At 37.4% G+C, this 21,478-nt stretch overlaps 1 protein-coding gene across 1 annotated transcript in view; it reads left to right on the plus strand.

Moving 5' to 3' along the window:
- Window positions 1-10,013: 10,013 nt before the first annotated feature.
- The window catches only part of VPS45 (vacuolar protein sorting 45 homolog), a 59,945-nt gene continuing 48,480 nt past the window's right edge, over window positions 10,014-21,478 (plus strand). The window contains exons 1-7 of the mRNA XM_058539022.1: window positions 10,014-10,169; window positions 10,818-10,952; window positions 14,158-14,218; window positions 18,257-18,336; window positions 19,415-19,483; window positions 19,608-19,745; window positions 20,184-20,294. Of these exons, the coding sequence (XP_058395005.1) occupies window positions 10,077-10,169; window positions 10,818-10,952; window positions 14,158-14,218; window positions 18,257-18,336; window positions 19,415-19,483; window positions 19,608-19,745; window positions 20,184-20,294 (687 nt within the window). The 5' untranslated portion in view covers window positions 10,014-10,076. The remainder of the gene's footprint in view (window positions 10,170-10,817; window positions 10,953-14,157; window positions 14,219-18,256; window positions 18,337-19,414; window positions 19,484-19,607; window positions 19,746-20,183; window positions 20,295-21,478) is intronic.

Raw genomic sequence — 21,478 nt, forward strand, 5'->3', positions numbered from 1 at the left:
TATTATCTAAATCAGATGTGCAATGACCAAATAAACTCATTCATTGCTTACCTAAAGGTAAAGGATACATGGCAAAGAAAACTATTTAGAACAACCCAGGGCCGGCCCGGTGGCTTAGCGGTAAAGTGTGCGCGCTCCGCTGCTGGCGGCCAGGGTTCAGATCCCGGGCACGCACCGACGAACTGCTTCTCCAGCCATGCTGAGGCCGCATCCCACATACAGCAACTAGAAGGATGTGCAGCTATGACATACAACTATCTACTGGGGCTTTGGGGGAAAAAATAAATAAATAAAATTATAGAACAACCCAATATTACAATCTGTCTATAAAATAACTCATCTACTCCTTCCATCTTCACAAAGGTAAAAAATTGAATTTAAAATATGAAGCAGAGACAAGATGTATTAACTTGTGAAAATGGTTCTTTAATTGCGTGCCTTTAAACTGATAGAAAAAAAGAAACTCAGTATTACAATAGATAAATTATATATCACTATGTTTATGTAGTAGTTGTAGCCAAGGTCCCTAAACAGAAAATTATCCAGTGGTGCCACGGAGATCAATAAGAGTATCAAGAATTATTAGACTCAGATTTCATATTTTAGTTGGAAAAAGATAACATATTTGTTTTCAAACTCTTAAAATCAGAAATATTATTCAACAAACACACACCGGAGTTGAGGGAAATTTTTGGAAAAGCAGACAAAAAAGTATTGAGAAAGTTAACTTATTTTCCAGAGAACTTGACTACTATCAGGATTAAATGTTTTTATTACATAGTAACTTACTTGCTTTTTTGTACCTTATGTCATCTTCTCCGGTTTGTGATGTTACAGTCCTGCATATGTTAAATAATAAAAACAAACCAATTATACATTTTGCATGATCAGTATGTTATAACATTAAGATCAGACTAATAATACAAATCCACTCCAGTGCCAATTTTTAAACTCCCTGCAATCTTACAGCAAGTCCTCAGGAATATAAAAACGTGAACAAAAAGGCTTTATATTTATCTTATAGAAGGTATAAACATCAATTATAAAGAAGAGATACAAGCCTTATTCAGTTAAATAAAGTTAACGTGATTACAAAAGCATCTCTAATAAAGCAGACGAAATAATTATATTGTTTGTAGTTCTATTCAGAGTTCATTGAACCATTAAAAACAACTTCAAAAACAATCAAATGCAAAGGCAAACCCCTATTTTAGAAATAAAATAAATGCCAAGTATGGTTAACTTTTGGATATCGATCTAGCATTCACTTTTCCCCGGTCTAAAAAATCTAGTCTTAATTCCTATGGCATACAGCATGGATTGGAAAAGGAAGCAGCTAAAAATTGGCTATCGCAGAGTTCCAGGAGTGTGGCACATGGGTGATGCAGTAACAGTGAAATCAAAGGGGGAAAGGCAGTCTTCCCCCACAAAACCTGCTTTTCCTGCAGTCTTCTCCGTCTCATTAATGGCGGCTTCATCCTGCTAGTTGTTCAGGCTAATAACCTGGTGTCTTGCTGGGACTCCTCTCTGTCTCACATATCCTTCATCCAAACCATCAGCTAATACTGTCACAATCTCCAGAATCCAACCACACTCTCACCGTCTCCACCTCCCTGGCCTAAGACCTCCCATCTCTCACCTGAATTACCGTAAATGCTCCTAGCCAGTCTCCCTTTTTGCCTTTGCCCTCTGCAGTTTATTCTCAACCCAGCAGCCAAACTGACCCTCTCCTCAAAGCTCTCTAGTGACTTCCCATCTCACTCAAAAGTCAACGCTCTCACAATAGGGTCCTACACAAACTGCTCCCCATTGTCTATCTTTCCCCTCACTGCCTCAGCTCCAGCTGCGCTGGCCACTTTGCTCTTTTATGAACAGGCCACTCCCACCTCCAGGGTTTTGCAATTGCTCTTCCTTTTACCTGGAAGTTTCTTTATTTAGACACCACATGGCTTATTCCTTTCACTTCCTTCAGGTTTTTGCTCAATGTCCACTTCTCAGTGAATAATTTCCTGATCACTCTATTTATTATTGCAAACCTTACACATCCCAATACTCCCCCATCTCCCTTCTTTAAACCTTTTGTTTTTTTCTATAGAATTTATCACTATCTAATTACCATTTTACTTATTTTGTTTGTCTGATTGTCCTCACTAGATTGTAAACTCCACGAGATTAGGGATTTTGTCTGTTTTGTTCAATAATGTATTTCCACAGCTAGCACATAGTAGGTGTTCAATAAATGCTTGTTGCAAGAATGAATACCCTCCACCAATGCTCTAGTAACCAATGTTGAGAACTAGATGCCCTACACCATTTTGGGGTCTCCATAACAGTGCTAAAGCAGATGCCTGACACTGTTAGATTTATACTGCTCCTGGAAATTGAACAAGACATGTACAGTATGCAGATATAAAACAAGGAGAAAATTTTCCATATGCAAAATATAAAACTCATAGATTCATCAACTGAGGTTTTCAAGTCCATTTCTTTCATTTGAAAGACAGAGGTCTGGTGAGTTTAAATCATTTCTGAAGGTCATCCAGATACTAGCAGTAAAATATACTATAAATCAGATTACTTGGCTCTCAATTCAGTGTTTGTTTCATTCCATCATGGTACTCTTTCATTGAGCGTTCCTCTGACCAGGAATTGTATCATTCCATAGAATCTGAGTTTAAATTACTACATCACTAGGAAATAAAAAGTCTAATTCCCAATATTATTCCTAAATTAGGCTGTGGTGAGTCTAGATGTTGCTGTATTCTTTCAATGATAACTGGAAATTAAAGTGGAAAAAACCAGCTTCACTATCTTTTTTTTTAAAGATTTTATTTATTTATTTTCCCCCCAAAGCCCCAGTAGATAGTTGTATGTCATAGCTGCACACCCTTCCAGTTGCTGCATGTGGGACGCAGCCTCAGCATGGCTGGAGAAGCAGTGCCTCGGCGCGCGCCCAGGATCCGAACCCGGGCCGCCAGCAGCGGAGTGCGCGCACTTAACCGCTAAGCCACGGGGCCGGCCCAGCTTCACTATTAATTGAATATTTTGTACCATGAACAGAGGAAACTGTCATTTGCAGTATAGTCTCCTGGGTATAAGCATGGATTCTGGTGTTCACACCTCCAGGTTCAAATCCCAGTTTTGTCACTGATTGGCGTCACTTATTAGTAATCTCTCTAAGATTTTATTTTCTCATTTTTAAAAAGAGGGTAAGTGCACTACTTATGTCATTGAGTTGTTGTGAGAATAATGCACAGAAAGCACTCAGTACATGGCCCAATACATATTCATATTGACAGATTGACTGTCAATTGCAATCAGACATGAATAGACGTTATAATCAGATACACACCCTTCCAATTTTAGATGTTACTCGATATTTATTAAACTAATCTCCCAAATTAGAACACTTGTTGATTTGAACCTTATAGCAATTACTTTTATCCAGTTCCTTAAGAAGTGAAAAAATTATAAAGCATTTTACAATTCATGCAACAATTCATATTCATTTAACAATTCACATTCATGCAACAATTCAATAAGATTTAAAGCCAAAAACAGATTAAACTCAACATTAAAGCATTTTGTAGTCTATTTTGGCCAAAACAATGCATTTTCCCTCATTCATGTAACCATTACTCAGCGGACGAGCACCCTATGTTACAAAGAGCCTATTAATTATTGACACCTTCTTGGTGGTCCAAGGGCGCCCTCTGCCTGAAAAGTGAAAAATTCAAAGCTAAATTAAATACTCTTTAAAAGCTGATGCTTTCTCAAGTAAATTCTTAACCAATAATTCTACGAAATCAATCCTCTCTTTAATCACTGCTAGCAGATAGTCAGAAAAAACAAATGTCATGTCATTTGTTACAAGAGCACCAAAACGGTCAAGTTTACATCCCTGTAATTTACCTGGAAGTTTGGAAGGAAAATCCATGATATTTTCCCCAGAATTTATTCCATATCATTCAATAAAATTATTGGTGTGAATCACCTAATTAAGTATATTGATCTCTTTGTTCTGTCCATGTAAGACTCTACGCTTTATTTAACATGCCATTGTAGCAGTTTGCCCAGCAATGAGTATCACCAACATCAAATATTTATTGGGTATCTTCTATGTACAGGACACTGCGCTAGGTGAAAAGGATGTAAAAAAAACATTCTGTATCCTCAAAGAAATGACCGTCTACTTTCTCAAAAAGGATGTGTTTAAAGAAACATACGGTAAAATGCCCACTGAAAAAGATATGCTTCTCTCAATTCGCTGTTTTCTGTGTCAGCTTAGGAAAGTTATTCAACTTTTCTGAACCTCAGTTTATCTGTAATATGGAGATGACATGCACCTCAAAGGAAAGTTGCGAAAGTTAATTGAGATATTTGTAAAGGGCTCACCACACAGTAAAAGCTCAATAAATTTTGGTTGTTTATTAATACTATTAAGAGAAATCTTGAATAACAACATCCTACACTAAATTTCATTTGCTTCAAATGGAAAGATGTGTAAACAAAATATTTTGTATCTTATTTTTTCAACATTAAATATTCTTTCTAGTGAAGAAAAACAAGTGATCCTGATCAAATGCTTGATCAAGTCAATATCGAGCCATTTCTAAAGGAATTATTTCAATATAAAAAATATTATAATTAAGACTCCCTTACCACTAATGGAATTTAAGGATTTATCTGAACATGCATTTTCTGCTACTTACTTCATACAGCTTGCTTATTCTCTTGAAACATCTAAAATGTTAAAAATAATTCCATCACATTTTATAATTATCTACATTTCTAACACAAACAACAGCCCAAGAACAAAATCATGGTCATAAAAGGGATCTCAGCTATATATATATATATATATATATATATATATATATATATATGATTTTAGAAACAAGAACTTACGTATCTCCTTAACATTACAAAGCACTTTTTTTGTGTGTGTGTGAGGAAGATCAGCCCTGAGCTAACATCCATGCTAATCCTCCTCTTTTTGCTGAGGAAGACCGGCCCTGAGCTAACATCTATTGCCAATCCTCCTCCTTTTTTTCCCCTTTTCTCCCCAAAGCCCCAGTAGATAGTTGTATGTCATAGTTGCACATCCTTCTAGTTGCTGTTTGTGGGACGCCACCTCAGCACCGCCGGATAAGCGGTGCGTCGCAGCGCACCAGGGATCCGAACCGGGGCCACCGGTAGCGGAGCACAGGCACTTAACGGCTAAGCCACAGGGCCGGCCCCTACAAAGCACTTTTAAATTCATTTTGTGAATTATAATAATTTCTCAGGGAGGCAAGCACATGACAAATATTTTTATATTCAGTTTGTGGGTGGGGAAACATAAATAGTAAAACTAAGCACAGTACAAAATATCTGCTAAGAAAAGTAATTACAGCTAGGCTAAAGACTACATGTATTATCTCACCTAATTCTCGCACCAAACTACGATAGGGGCCATTTTCTCCATTTACAAATGAGGAAACTAAGGTGCAGAGCAGTTACATAGCTTGACAAAGGCCTGCAATTAGCACCCAGAATAATCAAATCCAGGTCACCTGATTCCAGAGCCTGTGCTCTCAACCTCTATATATCCTTCCTATTTAAAGTAATAATTTTCTTAAATATCCATGAGTCTATACTGACATAAATAAACGATTGACTAAATAAATAAATGGGGGAAAAGGATAGCTCTTTTTTATGGAAGAATTCCAAATAATAACTATAGAAGGAATGAGGAAAATAATTACCACTAGGTAAACACCAATTGTTGCAGGCAAGAACCATCAATGGATTCCAGTTAAAATTCGCAGGTGCAAGTATGATGAGAAATATGATATTTCTCACACATCAAGGCATCTCTCCATATGATATTTATTAATTACAAGGAAACAAATAGTAATTTTACAGTGAAGAAACCAACAGACACCACCTAAACCAAGTGATCAAAGTTAACATCACCACCAAAAAGGTGGAATCACTGAAATTACTGAATGTGCAGATAGAACCCTCCATGCAATTTTTTTTTTTTTTTTTTTTTTTGCTAAGGAAGATTTGCCCTTAGCTAACATCTATTGCCAATCCTCCTCTTTTTTTGCTTGAGGAAGATTAGCCCTGAGCTAACATCTGTGCCAATATTCCTCCACTTTATATGTGGGTCGCTGCCACAGCATGGCTGACGAGTGGTGTAGGTCTGCACCCAGGATCCAAACCTGAACCCATGAACCTGGGCCACCAGAGCAGAGCGTGCTGAACTTAACCACTATGCCACAGGGTGACCCTGCAAATAATTTTCACTTAGTGATGTAAAGCTTGTCAGTGCTTTTGCTACCACAAAATTCAGTACTAAACCACCAACTATGACAAAAATCTAACAAATTCTGTTTGATTTGAGGCTGGTAGACACTAAGCCTCTGAAATCACTTGAAGCATAATTTTCCTAAGTTTTGTCTTTGTGAAAATTGTATGCTTTACAAATTATGATGGAGCAGGCCAAATCTTCCCATTAATATTTCTATTATTGTATAGTAATGCAAGATAAAGTTATTATGGAAACTATATTGGAAGCTATAGTTTACAAATACTGAAATTGATTCTATTTTTAAATTTTCTTATCAAAGGGGATTAAATACATCATAAGCAAAAAATATGCTAAAAGGCCTGTCTACTTTTTGATTTCAAATAATTAAAGCTGATATTTATTGAACATTTAATATGTGCCAGGCACATTTTTTTCTGCATTATTTCATTTAATTCTCACAGGTTCATAAGGCAGATTATATTATCACCATTTATCAGATGAGGAAATGGTTAGAGAGGTTAAGAACATGGCACAAGGACTGGTTGTCTGACACTAGCAATACTGCATTCTTTCTCCAAATATTTTTTCAATTGCTAACAAGTAGGAAATCTAATTAATTTGAGTTTCATTGAATTCCATCTTTACTTTCGTTCTGTCCAGGGTTTGTTGGGCAAATTTTAACACATAGCATCAAGGAGAACAGTAGACAATTAAAAATCTAAGATAACTAAGAGTTGGCCATATTGTTATTATAATTATATGGAAGCTTATTTATACAGTCTTTGTTTTATATCAAGCTTTGCGTTCTTATGGAGGAAAAACAGGATTTTGATTAAATATAAAATGGGTAGTTAAACCTCTAAATAGGACATACTTTGTAGGAAGCTAAAGCATATGTATTTATTCAGGTAATCATTACTGATTATTTCATTTATATACATATTTACAAGTCTTAACAAAATGGACAAATGTAAATACTATATTATTTTAACTTCCTGTTTTCTATCCTAAAAGCAGATTTCTTAGACCTAGTGAAAATAAATTTTTCAAGTAACTTAATCAGAAAATTTTATAATTGATGTAATCATTCATATTTGAAGAATGTCATGATCTACTTTTTAAATTTGAAGTCTTTATTATTGAAAATATTCTTGTTATTACAGTTTATTTACACCCTAAATAAAAAAAAATAGGTAAGGTACTTCATTTGGCTTCTGAATTTGCTGTATCTTGCCTACAACAAAACAAGTCACTCTGAGTTTATCATGGATGAGTCACAAAGCAAGAGTTTGGACTTTATCATTAGTTTCAGTCCTATTTTTAGAGGTATGGGGATAGAAAGAAGTTCTTAATCTGGAGACATTTTAAATGGCTTTTGTAGTTTTCTTCAGAAAGGAAATAGGCTGTCAAATTTCCAGACCATCACAGCATACTTTAAATATATAATAACTATTTTGTACAAAATGTTTACATACCACATCTTATCAATGTATATGCCACTGACATCAATGGAATTTCACAGGCAATGGAACATATTAGTAAGCCTTGTCAAAACAGGCATTTTCCTCCTCCTTTAAACTGTTATAATTGTCCAAGTATAAATAATCAAAAGGATGCAGTTTCTTTCCATGTATTACTTACAGATTGACTACTGTCTAAAAAAGCACAAATTTCAAGGACAAGCTTTTCTCTCCTTGTTCTTTCTAAAAAATACATAAAATGGAAAACAATCTTATACTAAAGTCCAGGGGCCAGCCCAGTGGCATAGTGGTTAAGCTCGCTCAGCTGCTGGCTACCCGGTTTGGATCCCAGGGGCACACCGAGGCACCACTTGTCAGGCCATGCTGTGGCAGCGTCCCACCTAAAGTGGAGGAAGATGGGCACGGATGTTAGCTTAGGGCCAGTCTTCCTCGGGAAAAAGAGGAGGATTGGCATGGATGTTAGCTCAGGGCTGATCTTTCTCACAAAAAAAAAAAAAAAAAAGTCCAAATTATAGGTAAGAAAACAAAAACTAAGCGACACAGGAGAGTGGAGGTGAATTTTCAAATATTGGTATCTTACAAGATTTGCAGGTGTTTCATTTTTCATTAGCATTGGTTTGTTTTCTGTAATATATGAACATTTTAAATTGATAAGAATAGAATTTTTATATAACATTAGATTTTTCTCATTTGAATCCATTTAAAGATTCTCATTTTCATTCCACCATAACTTTTCTTTGAACACATATCTCAAAAATAGAAAAAATGCCCAATGGGAAGTTTTATTTACTTGGAAGTAAAACTGAAAAAGAGAGAAAATAATTTTCACAATTTCAAAGATGATAAAAATCTATATTTCAAGTGGTTTCTGACCTCCCTTAAAGAATGTGAAAATTGTATATAACGTTTTATAAAGTAATCTTAAGAGCCAGATGAATGTTAGCGTGCTCTGGGTCTAGTTTTAATCATATGCTTCTTACAATATAATGAAAGAATGATTGATTTGGTAATGTTGAACTTACTGATTAAACTGACCCCAACAAACACTGGTCATTATTTTGGTGGAAATATTTACAAGCAATTACAGTCACTGAATTCTTGCAGTTGTTTCTTGTTACGTTCCTGATTTTACAATTCCCCATAGTAAAGGTGCGAAAACTATTTACCCTCCTTTTCGAGAAAGAGCCTGATGGAAAGACCTGCGGGGTATAAACACAAATACAGACATTTAGAAGTTGATGGCTTTAAGATTCATTTTGTTGCTAAGTTTTTGTCCTTTCTTAAATCAAGATTTGTGCATTTTCCCTTAAAATCCCCACGCTACTTTGCCTTGGCCCCACCGGATACGTGCTCCCTACCCACTTCAGACCCTGTTGACTCGGCTCCTGCCCGCAGTTCCAGCGTCGCAGGTCCCCAGCGCCCGCGCTAGTTGGAGCCCGCGGTGTCCGATCGCCCAGGACGCCGAACCCGGGTCGCTTGGGGCTGCGCGGGACCCGCGCGCTGCGAGTCTCGGCGGCCGATCCCAGCTCCAGGCCCTCCTGGGGATCTGAGGCCTCTCCCAAAACATCTCTAAAGGGCGTTCGTTCCCTTTGTTCAGTCATTCAACAAATATCTGTTCAATTTCCCATGCCCCCCCCGTCCTCGGAAAACCAACTCCGGCCTCACTTCGCAAGGGCACTATCCTCGCCTTGTCAAGGACCCAAAGAGGCCGAGGAAAACGAATCTCCGCCGCTACTTAGCAGACACCGCGTGTGATTCACCAACAGCCGTCCCTCCGAGTCTCGAGTGTCCGGGGGCATTACGCCACCTCTCTTCCCTTCATCCTTCACTGCCCGAGAAAGCGTTAATGGCAAAGAGTGACCACGGCCACGCTCTGTGGTTCTTGCCTCGGAGCCAGCCTTACGCCAAGTTCCTCCACACCGCGAGCCGCCACGCTCTCCCCAAGCCAGCAGCTTGGGGAGAGCTTCAGGCCCCAGCCGGGGCATCCCGGACCAAGGGCCGGGAGCGGTCTGAGAGTCCGGGCCTCCAACACCTCCAGGCTGGAGGTGGGTAGAGAATCGCGTCTGGGTGTGGCGGCCCAGGGTGTCTCAGCCGGACTTTGCCATCCCGCCCAGAGGCATGGTCCCCCGGCACGCGCAGCGGAACTACAACTCCCAGCACCGCGGCCGCCCGGACTTCCGGAAGCCAAAGCCGGGCGGGGAGGAAGCGGCTGAGACCGGGCTAAAAGACCGGGGGTTAATGTAACCAGAGGGGAGCGGGTGGGAAGGGCTATAGGGTTAAGCTGTCAATTCGCCACCATGAATGTGGTTTTTGCTGTGAAGCAGTACATTTCCAAAATGATAGAGGACAGCGGACCGGGTATGAAAGTACTTCTCATGGATAAAGAGACGGTGAGTTTGCTTTTGCTCAGTTCTTGTTTGTGAGGGAACCCACCCTCCCTTACAATAGCTGGTCCCATTCCACTGTAGGATTTAGTAATTCATTAAAGAGCTTTTTAATGAGGGTCAGTTCTGTGTGGAACTGAAAGGTTGTATGAAACTTGCCCAGTAGGTTTTCAGCCTAAATGGTTCTGACTACTACCAGAGATTTCTTCTTCTACCCGGAACGATTTATTGAAATCAGAAATCCTTTTCTAAATGTCCCTGCCAAGAAATAATATGTGAGAGAGCACATAGAAGACTTTGGGATGGTCCTATTATTTCCACTCAGCGTTGTGTTTTCAAAGTACAGCTGTTGGGGCTCAAGCTGAGATGATAGGTTATTATTTGTTGGTCACAGAATTTGGAAAAAAAAACTCTTTAAGATGGTGGAAAAAATTTGGGGAGAAATTTATGGATTGTCCGTGTTCAGAGAAAGCATGTTTTTCATTCTGGTACGTTACCTACATGTTTCGGATGCTAAGTAAGTGTTATTACATATGTTAGTGTTTAAGTTATCCAGCTAAGTAGTAATGAAAATTTTTTTTAAGTCATAAGTATTGCTGCTTGTTTTTATTATTCTAGACTAGCATAAGATTAGTTAATTCTTTTTCTTTACAGACTGGCATAGTGAGTATGGTATACACACAATCGGAGATTCTTCAGAAGGAAGTATACCTTTTTGAACGCATTGATTCTCAAAATCGAGAAATCATGAAACACCTGAAAGCAATTTGTTTTCTTCGACCTACGAAGGTACTACATAAACTGAGCTGCCATCTGCCCAGGCAAATACAGAACACTATGATCTGAAAGCATTAAGGGAAAATAAATGTGTATTATCATCATTTGTGGCATCATAATTATCCTCGTTTATCAGAGTTATGACCTTGACTCTCCTCCTTTCCACATTTCAGTTCACTCCTTACAGCCAGTTTTTCCTTCAAGATATCTTTTAGGTTCTCAGCTACTTCCAAAGCCGCTAACTACCCTAACAGAGACCCACGTCACTTCATTCCTGGATTAACCTCCATACCTATCACACTGAACACCATTGCCGATTAGTCTTATATACTTGCATACTTATATCAGTGTTGTAAGTCTTTATCATTTTATTCACATCTATGTTCAGGAACCTATAATGGCTCAATTTTACTTGTATTACTAAATCTATATTTAGTAGCCCAGCCCTCAAAACCCTCCTTTAGCAGGTCTGGTCTGCCCTTATGTATCCAACCTCCTATGTCGTACCTCTGCTGCTCAACTACAGCCAACTAGACCTTTTTATCATCCCTCCACGTGCTCATTTCTGTCCTCTGTTTGTTCTCTTCCCCTAATTACAAGTTCTTTAGCCTTCTGTCAGTTTCATCCATCATCTAAATATAGCCTGAGTCCTCCTTTAAAACTCCTTTATTATTTCAAACTTATTTTGCATATTCTCTTGCCTTATAGTCTTGTTCTTCAACTCCAATGTACTCTTAAAAATTTATTTATTTATTATTTATTTTTTCCCCCAAAGCCCCAGCAGATAGTTGTATGTCATAGTTGCACATCCTTCTAGTTGCTGTATGTGGGACGCGGCCTCAGCATGGCCAGGGAAGCGGTGCGTCGGTGCGCGCCCGGGATCCGAACCCGGGCCACCAGCAGCGGAGCTCACGCACTTAACCGCTAAGCCACGGGGCCGGCCCAATGTACTCTTTTACCATGCTTGTACATTATATACTTTCCAAAATATAAATCTGATCGTGTCACCCCCGCTTGAAATCCTTGAATGAATTCTCATTGCTTTTGTAATGAAGACAAAACTCCTTAATTGTGGCCTGCAAGGCCTTGTATGGTCTAGTTCTTGCCATTTCTACAGCCTCATTTCAAACCATTCCCTTTTGCTTTTAGCTACACTAATCTTTCAGTCCACTGTATTAAATCATGCCACAGGGCCTTTGCACAGGCTCTTCTCTCTGCCTGGAACTTCTTCACTTCCTCAAGCAAATCTTCACTGGCCTTGCTGGCCAGGTCAAACTCCCCTCTTATAAGCACTTACAGCACCATCTTCCTCTCCCTATTGTTTGTCAAGGTTGAAGTTTTATATGGTTTGTGTGATTAATTAGTATCTGTCTCACCTACCAGCAGTAAGCTCCATGAGAGCAGAGATGGTGTCTTCTTTTTCACACTCTTATGTCCCTAGTGCCTGCCATATAATGGATACTCAATAAATAGTTCGTGAATTAATGAATACATTAATTAATAATATAGTAGTTTCCAATTGTTTCACATTTGTAGCTCTTAGTCATGAAATTTTGGTTCTGAGAGCGATCTTAGAGATCATCTAGTCCATCATTTCCTAACACTTTATTAGCCAACCTCTTTACAGCTATATATATATATAATCTCTCAAACTCAAAATGTGTTCTTAAAAACAATTTTTCCTTAAGATTATATTATGAAGTTAATTTTTAATGTATTTTTTAATCTAAATGACAATTTTTAAAACTTTTTTCTCATTTAACAAGCAATGTGTATTGCTTATATTACTTTTAATTCTGTAAGGAAATGTATGATTTTTTTAAACATTAAAAAATGATATATCATGTATAGTTTGGGGACCAAATTTATATTGAAATTTAATCATGTGTTATAGATCAAAAATAGATAAAACTTGCATTATGATCTTATGCAAGTGGAATTCTTGCCAGCCCTGGTGGTCTGGTGGTTAAGATTTGGTGCTCTCACTGCCCCGGCCTGGGTTTGTTTCCCAATCAGCGAACCACACGAACCATACCACCGCCCATCTGTCAGTTGTCATACTGTGGCCAAATAGTGGCTGCATGTAGCTGTGATGCTGAAAACTGTGCCACTGGTGTTTCAAATAGCAGCAGGTGCAGGATCACCCACGGTGGACAGGTTTCAGTGGAGCTTCCAGAATAAGACAGACTAGGTAGAAGGACCTGGCCACCCACTTCTGAAAAAGCCTGGCCATGAGAACTCTAAGAATAGCAGCAGAGCATTGTCTGATATGGCTTGGGAAGATGAAAGGATGGTTTGAAAAGACCAGGCAGGGTTCAGCTCTGCTGTACACGGAGTCGCTAGGAGTCACAATTGACTTGAGGGCACTAACATCAATGATTGGAATTCTTATGTTTTGATTATATAAAAATCAACTGGTTTTTTACTTCTAAATTTCATATTTTATCTTAAAATAATGTAACTTTAGAAAAAATCTTAGCTGCTATTTGCAAAGACTTCACAAACATTGCAGTTGTGCAGAGTTTAGGGCCCAACAAGTTAAAAACCAAAGTGAATATAATTAACTATATTTTCTCTTGAAAGTTGGTTTTTTTTTTGTTTTTTTTTAAATAACCTTTTTTTTTTTTTAATTTTTTATTTATTTTATTTTTTTTCCCCCAAAGCCCCAGTAGATAGTTGTATGTCATAGTTGCACAGCCTTCTAGTTGCTGTATGTGGGACGCGGCCTCATCGTGGCCAGAGAAGCGGTGAGTTGGTGCGTGCCAGGGATCCGAACCTGAGCCGCCAGCAGCGGAGCAACCGCTAAGCCACGGGGCCGGCCCTGAAAGTTGGTTTTTAAAGGGCTAGGCATATTTTGATATTCTATATAAGAATTTTTATCAGATGAATACAATTTATAGACAAGCAGCTTGAGACACATTTGCAGAATTATTATCAATTTTATGTTGTATTTCAACATCTGTGTCCTTCCTATTTTTTAATGTTAATTTGGCCAAGGTAGCACAGCTAGTTAATATTATATAGTATAGATTCCTGATCATTATATTTAATGTATCTCTTTTTCATCCCCAGCCCTCACCTCCCCAACATACATACACTTAATCTAGACCTCAGCACATAGTAGACTCGCAGTAAATATTTAAATAAATCAATGGATATTTATTACTTTTTCACATAAGCAATTCTCATATTTTGTTTGTTGTTCTTTCTTTTCTAGGAGAATGTGGATTATCTGATTCAGGAGCTCCGAAGACCCAAATACAGTATATATTTCATTTGTAAGTATGTTATTTCACCTATTCAATCATGTAACTGTATCCTAGCTAGTATGTTCTTGTGGGCACTTCATATCATATCTTCATATGATCGATAAGTTAATTGAATCCATCACTATAAGAGTCTGTTTTTTTTAATGTCCTTTCAAAGTATTAAAAGTCTTGTGACCAACATTCTATTTCAGAGAGCTAAATATGACTTCCATTCATCATTGGTGGCTTAAGTTAAAAACATTTTTTTAAGTTTTCTTTGTCTTTTAAGATTGTTTGTAAGTCAAAAGTAGTAAGTAGCCAAATTTCACATCCCACCTTTAAAAATGTATACTTATTTCTGTTTTACACTTCTATGAACTGAGGCATAGAAGCCGATTTATTTATTTGGACGGAGGATATACTTGAGTTTGTTGGAAAAGCAGAGATTTATTTTACATACCAGATGAAAACATTCCACTTCTCTTTGCGACTTGAAGTAATACTTGAAAGTACAAGTCATCAAGTAGATATCTCTTATGTGCATAATTTTTTTGGGGGGTGGGGGGAAGCCTGGAAATAAATTAGGTTTGTGGTTACTGTACAATATGTACAGATTTTTTTGATCTAATACATGCTCCTTTGGAAGTTACATCTTTTCTCCTCTAGATGTCATTATTGATCTTTATAGAATTAGTACAGTTTATTTGGTGCTGTTGCCAAAACCAAGGACAAAATTTAACCATCAGTATGTAGGGCATTTGAGAAGTTTTAAAGCTTACTTGAAGGCTTTGAAGTTTTAGGGTTTAGACTATAGTCTAAGACGTACATACTTTCTTCAGCATATACCACAGTTTAATAATGGTACCAAAAATTAACATTTGTGATAAGACTTTGTATTTTTATAAAGAACTTTCTCATATATTATTTCCTTACAACAACATCAACAGGTAAAAACAGACAATTTTTTTTTTTTTTTTTTCCGTGAGGAGGACCAGCCCTGTGCTAACATCCAATGCCAATCCTTCTCTTTTTTGCTGAGGAAGACTGGCCCTGGGCTAACATCTGTGCCCATCTTCCTCTACTTTATATGGGACGCTGCCAAAGCACGGCTTAACAAGCGGTGTGTCGGTGTGCGCCCGGGATCCGAACCGGCGAACCCCGGGCCGCCGCAGCAGAGCGCACGCATTTAACCGCTCACGCCACGGGGCCGGCCCCCAGACAATTTTATTAGTTTCTGTCATCCTAGTTTTGGGGGGTTTTTCTGGTTAGTAGTCATAGGTTTTCTTTTTTAATTAAACTTTTTCTTTTGAGATAATTGTAGATTCACGTACAGTTGTAAGAAATAATACAGAGATCCCATATACCCTTTACCCAGTTTCCCCAATGTAGCATCGTACATAACTATAGTATACTTTCACATTCAGGATATTGACATTGATACAATCAAGATACAAAACATTTCCATCTCCATAAGAATCCCTCGTGTTGCCTTTTTATAGCCACATCTACTTCCCTCTCACCCCAACCCCCTCATTAACCCCTGGCAATCACTAATCTGTTCTCCACTTCTATAATTTTGTCATTTCAAGAATGTTGTATAAATGGAATCATACAGGATATAACCTTTTGGAATTGGCTTTTTTCACTCAGCATAATTCTCGAGAGATTTATCCATGCTGTTGCATATCAGTAGTTCATTCCTTTTCATTACTGAATACTAGTCCATGGTATGGATGTCCCATAGTTTGTTTACTCACCCATTGAAGGACATCTGAGTTGTTTCCAGTTTTGGCTACTATAAATAAAGCTGCTATAAACATCCATGTACAGGTTTTTGTGTGAACATAAATCTTCATTTCTCTGTAATAAATAATGCTCAGGAGAGCAGTTGCTGGGCCATATGGCAGTTGCATGTTTAGTGCTTTAAGAAACTGCTAAACATTTTCTAGAGTGACTATACCGTCTTACATTTCTACTAACGATGTACAGGTGATCCAGTTTCTTTGTATCTTTGTAAGCATTTGGTGTTGTCCCTATTTTTCATTTTAACCATTCTGATAAGTGTGTAATCATTCCAGTATTTTTTAGTCTGATCACAAGCTAGGTAGAAAGTGTAGAAACTTTTGTACTCAGTAACATGTATATATATCTCTATATAGAGGGAGAGATTCCCTGTGCTGCCAAATTTAAGTGGACACCTAACAGAATTACTCCTTTGCTGAATCTCTTAGCTAAAAATTGAATATGTCATGAGATGCAAGACTCTTTTTTTCTCTAAAGAGAGTTCTTTGATGCAGTGGTTGAGATTAATAACGAATAATAAATCTAATATTTATTTTTCTGGTTCTAAAGATTCTTTGATTTGGGCTGAAATCTATGAAGTAGAAGAAAAAATTATATACATTAAAGTGGTTAGCACTAAAGTCTAGGAAAAATAGACTTGAAATTTCTTGGGTGGAGCAATCAATTTCACAATTTTGTTTGATTGAAATAAACTAAAATGAGTTGTATATAGTAATTTTATTCATTACAGACTTTCAGCACAATTTATATTAGAACTAAACTGGCCTTCTGCTCATCTCATTTTTTTATAATTTTATTTTTGTATATTTTTATGTCTACTAAATATCATGTATAACAGGCCCCTCCCTTCTTTCATTAAAAAAACCTTTTTATTATGGAAGTTTTCAAATATATATAAAAGTAGACTGACTAGCATAATAACTCCCAATGTACCCATCACCCAGTTTCAACAATTACTGCACTGTGGCCAATCTTGTTTTAGCTATACCGCCACCTACTCCCCTACCAATATTATTTTGAAGGAAATCTAAGCCATCATATGATTTCATCCGGAAATATTTCAGTATGCATCTCTAAAAGATAAAGACTCTTTTAAAAAATACCATTATTACGTCCAAATAACGAAAAATAACTCCTATTTTCAAATAATCATTTGGTGTTCAAATTTCAAATTCTCTCATGTCTTTTGCTTTTTTCACTGTTTGTTTGTTTGACTCAGGATCATAGTAAGATCCACACATTGTCATTGGTTGATATGTTGTTTAAGTTTCTTTAATCTTTTTTTTTTTTAAAGATTTTATTTATTTATTTTTTCCCTCAAAGCCCCAGTAGATAGTTGTATGTCATAGCTGCACATCCTTCTAGTTGCTGTATGTGGGACACGGCCTCAGCATGGCCGGAGAAGCGGTGCGCGTCCGGGATCCGAACCCGGGCAGCCAGCAGCGGAGCGCGAGCACTTAACCGCTAAGCCACAGGGCCGGCCCGTTTTCTTTAATGGTCTATAGATTCTCTGTCTCTCTCTCCCTTTCTCTGTCTCCTATGCAATTTATTTGTTAAAGAAACTACATTGTTCTGTTAAAGTTTCCCGCAGCCTGGATCTTGCTGATTGCATCCCTTGGGATAGTTTAACATGTTCTTTGCAGTTTAAAATGTTCCTCTGTCCCCTGGTTCCTGTAAATTGGTACCTGGATATAGAGGCTTAATTATCTTCAGGGTTGATTTCTTTTTGGCAAGAATACTTCATAGGTAGTGTTGTGTGCTTCCATGATTGTCTCTTATTGTGATATTAGCAGCAATTGATGCTCAATGCCTAGGTCCATCCATTGATTCGTTAGGGGTTGAAAAAAATGATGATGTTTTAATTCCATCATTACCATTTCTTCTTTGTTTTTTAGCTGGAATATTTCTATAAAGAGACATTTACCCTCGTCTACTATTTGGTTATCTGGCGGTACAGTTTGTATATAAAAGGATAGAAGCTTACTTCTTTTCCTTTATTTGCTATTTTCAATATAATAACTTGTTTCCCTAGCATCCGCCAGTGACTACAATGGTGGTCCTTTTTATTTTTTTTTTCCTAGTATTTTGGATTTTAAACATATTTGTGCTACTCATTCCAATTTGAAGGTATTCGACTTTGACATTTACCACAATGTATACTAAACTTCACTTCACCCTTAAGTTTTAACTGTCAGGCCCATTTATGTCTAATTGCAGCAGAGATGATCTCCTTTGAGTCAACCACAACTCATATGTCTGTTTCAGATTTAAGTAATGTGATCAGCAAGAGTGATGTGAAGTCATTAGCTGAAGCTGATGAACAGGAAGTTGTGGCTGAGGTTCAGGTAAACATATTGGTCCTCTAACACATCTCTTATATTGGCCCTCTTCAAAAATTTGTGTCTAAAAATAAGGAAGGTGCAGTCTCAAAAGAAGGGAGACTTGATCAAACACAATAAATGTGCATTGCACCAGACTATACTCACATTTAGAAAGTTTGGGAAAGGTATCAAATTGGGTGGGGACAGAATTAAAGGAGTCAATGGGAATAAGGATTTTGGACTGGTACTGGATCCTACTGGATTGGTAGGAAGGGTTTCACAGGGTTAGGGACAGAGTCAGATATGTCTTTTGCTAGTTTTATGAGCTACACTATCAGAATGTTCCTCTACAGGACTATGTCTGATTGGGAAAGAGTAGGAAGTAAAGGATATGAATGAGGTTTATTAAAGTTCTGTTTGTGATTATCTTGCTTTGGGAAGTAATAAGCAGACTTTTGTCATTAGGTTAAAACTTGGAAACTCCTAAATATTTATTCTGCATACTATATAATACATCACATTAGAACATATCGTGTTACTTTTCCCTTCTTAAACACTTTAGTGTTCTTGAATACATTTATCACAAACATTTGACCACGTTTATCAATAAGTGAAGAATATTTGTCTTCAGGGAAACAAATAAACAAGTTCTGGATTTTCAGAAGGATGTGCTAGGTGATAAATGAATAAAAAATAATGACCTATTTTAAATCATATTCTCTCTCATGAGAATACACTGAACAGCAAAGTTCTTTTTCATCTGAGTGTAACATTGTATATCCTATAGCAGTGTTTTATTTTTACTAATTGATAAGTGTGCACAGAGGTCTCCAGAAATATAATATGTATACGTCTACAACTTTTGTTTTGGGGGCGTTTTTTTAAGGATTTATAATTGCTGCTGTTTTATACTTATTTTACTAATCCCCCACATTGACTATTGCTACTCAATTGTTAATTGATCAATTTTTTATCTCTTTTACATCTGCATTTCCTCAAATTTGATTATATCATGTAGTAGTATATCACATATGAAAGTATTACTGCATGATACAGTTGGGGTTTATGGAATGACTGACTGATCTTGGTGCTTTATTTGCAGGAATTTTATGGTGATTACATTGCTGTGAATCCACATTTGTTTTCCCTCAATATTTTGGGTTGCTGCCAGGTATGGAAAGAAAGGATTTTTTTTAAAAATGTTTATTTATCAGGTGGGATTTAATTCAGCAAGTAATTGGACTTGTAAGAAAAAATTCAAATATTTTCTCTGAATATATGTGTTTAACAAAAAGGGTCGAAATTGGGATCCAGCCCAGCTGTCCAGAACAACTCAGGGACTGACAGCGCTCCTTTTATCTCTGAAGAAGTGTCCCATGATTCGTTATCAGCTTTCGTCAGAGGCAGCAAAGAGACTTGGGGAATGTGTTAAGGTATGGCATTCCCTATCCGCAGTTCCAAAACATCAAGACCTTTCATTTCCTTATCATATGTCAGAAACTAAAGGAATATTTTCTCTACAACCAAGGAGGTGATGTGTTAGGTTTACTGGCAAAGAGGTGGGTATTTGTAATTCAAAACCAAAAGCACGAAATGAGAGCTAAGATTCTTAGGTTTAACCCAAGAAACATTTGCAAGCTACTTAACTTCTTTTGATCCAATTAAACCACTTGAAAAATAAAGTTTCAAATCCTAACCTCTTAAACAGAATGCTACTAAACTTTGTCAAACTTTTGAATCCTTTTATGGAACACCTATGAAAGTGCAAAGAACTATTGTTAAATGTGGTTTTTATGTATTAATTTCCTATTTATATCATCTCTATCTGCAGCTAATTGGTTGACCAAACCATCTTTCTGTCTCACCCACAGCAAGTGATAACTAAAGAATATGAACTGTTTGAATTCCGGCGGACTGAGGTTCCTCCATTGCTACTTATTTTGGATCGCTGCGATGATGCCATCACCCCGTTGCTAAACCAGGTGCAGAACCCTTTGTTAGCATAATAGAAGGATGATTTCCTTCTATTTCAAGTGGTATTCATCAAAATGCAGATGTGGAAATGAACAGCATGGTCTATTTATTTGCTTCCCTATTTTCAGCCATTCTTGTTTTTGCCTTGTATTTCCTGGTATTTTGGTATCACTATTCTTCCAGCCACAGTCATCTTTGACTCTCTTCTGCCTCATCCTTCCTGTCCCTTTCTGCCACCACCCCAACCCCTAATCAAGGAAACTTCTAGGTTCTGTGGATTCTACTTTTCCAGTGTCTGTCTGCTCTTTACCTTTCTTACTGGCATTACCTTGGTGTAGACCCTAATATCTTGTAGGAATACTGAAATAGTCATCTACTTGATTCCCTCACTTTTAATTTCTTCTCACTCTAGTGTATTTCACAGACACAGTGTGTTAAATTACTTTTCCTAATGCGCAGTTCTGATCCTATTACTCCTGGCTTAAAAATCCTCACTGGTTCCCATTTGTCTACTGGGTTAAATACAGACTCCTGAACTTGGCATCCAAGAGCCTTCCCAATATGGGCCCAACCTTATATAAAACCTCCAGCTCACTACTGTGCAGCTACGCCAGATGGTTTCCTGCCATCATGTTGTTCACGTTGTGACCTCTGTCTAACCTCTGGAATGTTTGGAATATCTTCTCTTCCCATCTTCATCCATTTTTCTCCTTTAAAACCAGTCAAAACATCTCCATCATCTTTCAGTCAGACGTTCTTTTTTCTCTAAAATTGCTATAGAACTTTGTGTCTCTCTTATGTCTCATGCTTCACTTGCTGTGTTGTACCTTTGATTGTTTTTTACACTCTCCTAGGTTATACATTCCTTCAAGGCAGACTGTGTCTTACCAGTGTTTGTTCTTCTACAAGTTCAAGCACAGTGCCTTGCACATAGTAGGTGCTTTATTAATAGTGACTTTGAATTTGTAGGGACAGGCACAGTCTATATTTCAGTTTCTTCCCAGCTTATAATAATGTTAATTCTAGGGGAAATCTGTGGCTGTGGAATGCAACTTCTCTATGATATGATAGCCTTGTCTTCCTAAAATTCAAAGTAATATACATTCACTAAAGAAACTTCGATAATACAAAAAAAATAGAAAGAAAAATGATTGCCTATAATTCTGTTTCCCAAAGAAAAGCAACCATTCAG

Source organism: Diceros bicornis, chromosome 4 (assembly GCF_020826845.1).
Source record: "Diceros bicornis minor isolate mBicDic1 chromosome 4, mDicBic1.mat.cur, whole genome shotgun sequence".
Classification (NCBI taxonomy): domain Eukaryota; kingdom Metazoa; phylum Chordata; class Mammalia; order Perissodactyla; family Rhinocerotidae; genus Diceros; species Diceros bicornis.